This window comes from Denticeps clupeoides, unplaced genomic scaffold (assembly GCF_900700375.1).
Source record: "Denticeps clupeoides unplaced genomic scaffold, fDenClu1.1, whole genome shotgun sequence".
NCBI classification, from domain to species: Eukaryota; Metazoa; Chordata; class Actinopteri; order Clupeiformes; family Denticipitidae; genus Denticeps; species Denticeps clupeoides.
In genome coordinates this window covers 92,972-94,332 of record NW_021629798.1, presented here as the reverse complement: position 1 = coordinate 94,332, position 1,361 = coordinate 92,972, and the positions used below count along the sequence as shown (strand labels likewise).

Sequence of the window (1,361 nt, the reverse complement as noted above, 5' to 3'; positions counted from 1 at the left end):
GGACGGATGGGACGATCGGCATCTTAACGGACGCCTGTCTCTTGTCCCTCAGGGTTCTGCTGAGTACCACCAGCTGTCTGAGGGAGGTGTCTCTGACGTCCTCAATGCTCGCGTTGGCGGTGAGATCATGGAGTTGATGCTGATCGGCTACCAGGGTCGCAGCTGGAGTGGCCGGGTGAAGATCACGGTGGACATGGCCGAGTTCTTCCCCGTCTGTCTGTCCAGTGACCCTCCAGAACAGCTGAGCGTGGACATCAGTGTCCACGTGTCCCGAGCCAGTGGCTCTCTGCTCCTGTCCGTCTTCAGCCCCTACTGGATGGTGAATAAGACACTGCGTGTGCTGCAGTACCGTGCCGAGGACACTGTTGTCAAACACCCGGCGGACCTCCGAGACATCATCCTCTTCTCCTTCAAGAAGAAGAACATCTTCAGCAAAAACAAGGTGCGTGATGTGTGACAACTCATACAAAATGCAGCAGTACCTTCCCAAGTTCTCCACACCACCCCTCTACTACGTTCCTCCACCGGCTCCCAGTAGCTGCACACATCAGGTTCTAAATACTGATCCTGGTCTACATCTATATACCATCCTACCTCTATAACTAATACAAAATGCAGCAGCACCTTCCCAAGTTCTCCACACCGCCCCTCTACTACGTTCCTCCACCGGCTCCCAGTAGCTGCAGGCATCAGGTTCTAAATACTGATGCTGGTCTACAAAGCCAAACATGGAGTAGCACCATCCTACCTCACAGCCCTTATTACACCTCGCACTGCACCTCGTATACTCCGAGCCTCCAGTACTGCTCGCCTGGTCCCTCCATCTCTGAAGGTAAAAGGAAGACGCTCATCTAGACCCTTCTCCGTCTTGGCCCCTCGGTGGTGGAATGAACTTCCAGCTCAGTCACTGAGCACCTTCACACGGCAGCTCAACACCTTCCTCTTTAGAGAAGATTTAGATGAACTTGTAACCTTCTTCTTGTCTGACTTCTGTATAGAAACTAGAACAGAGTGAATAAAAAGATTGTATTCATAGTTGGGGGTCCTAGTGAACCAGAACTGACCACTTCATCCATGGTGACATGGAAGCACGTTGAAAGTCGCTCTGGATAAGGACGTTTGGTAAATGCTGTAAATGTAAATATGACAAGAAAAATGTGGCATTTACATTTACAGCATTTATCAGACGTCCTTATCCAGAGCGACTTACAACCAGTAGTTACAGGGACAGTCCCCCCCTGGAGACACTCAGGGTTAAGTGTCCTGCTCAGGGACACGATGGTAGTAAGTGGGATTTGAACCTGGGTCTTCCGAACTCATAGGCTACTACCACAAATGTCAAAGTGGCATCCTGCAACCAA

General features: G+C 50.8%; 1 protein-coding gene across 1 annotated transcript in view; it reads left to right on the top strand.

The window, feature by feature from the left end:
* Window positions 1-52: 52 nt before the first annotated feature.
* The window catches only part of LOC114774363 (vacuolar protein sorting-associated protein 13C-like), a gene marked incomplete at its 5' end in the record, with an annotated part of 18,356 nt that continues 17,047 nt past the window's right edge, over window positions 53-1,361 (top strand). Inside the window, one exon of the mRNA XM_028966282.1 lies at window positions 53-442. Within this exon, the coding sequence (XP_028822115.1) occupies window positions 53-442 (390 nt within the window). The remainder of the gene's footprint in view (window positions 443-1,361) is intronic.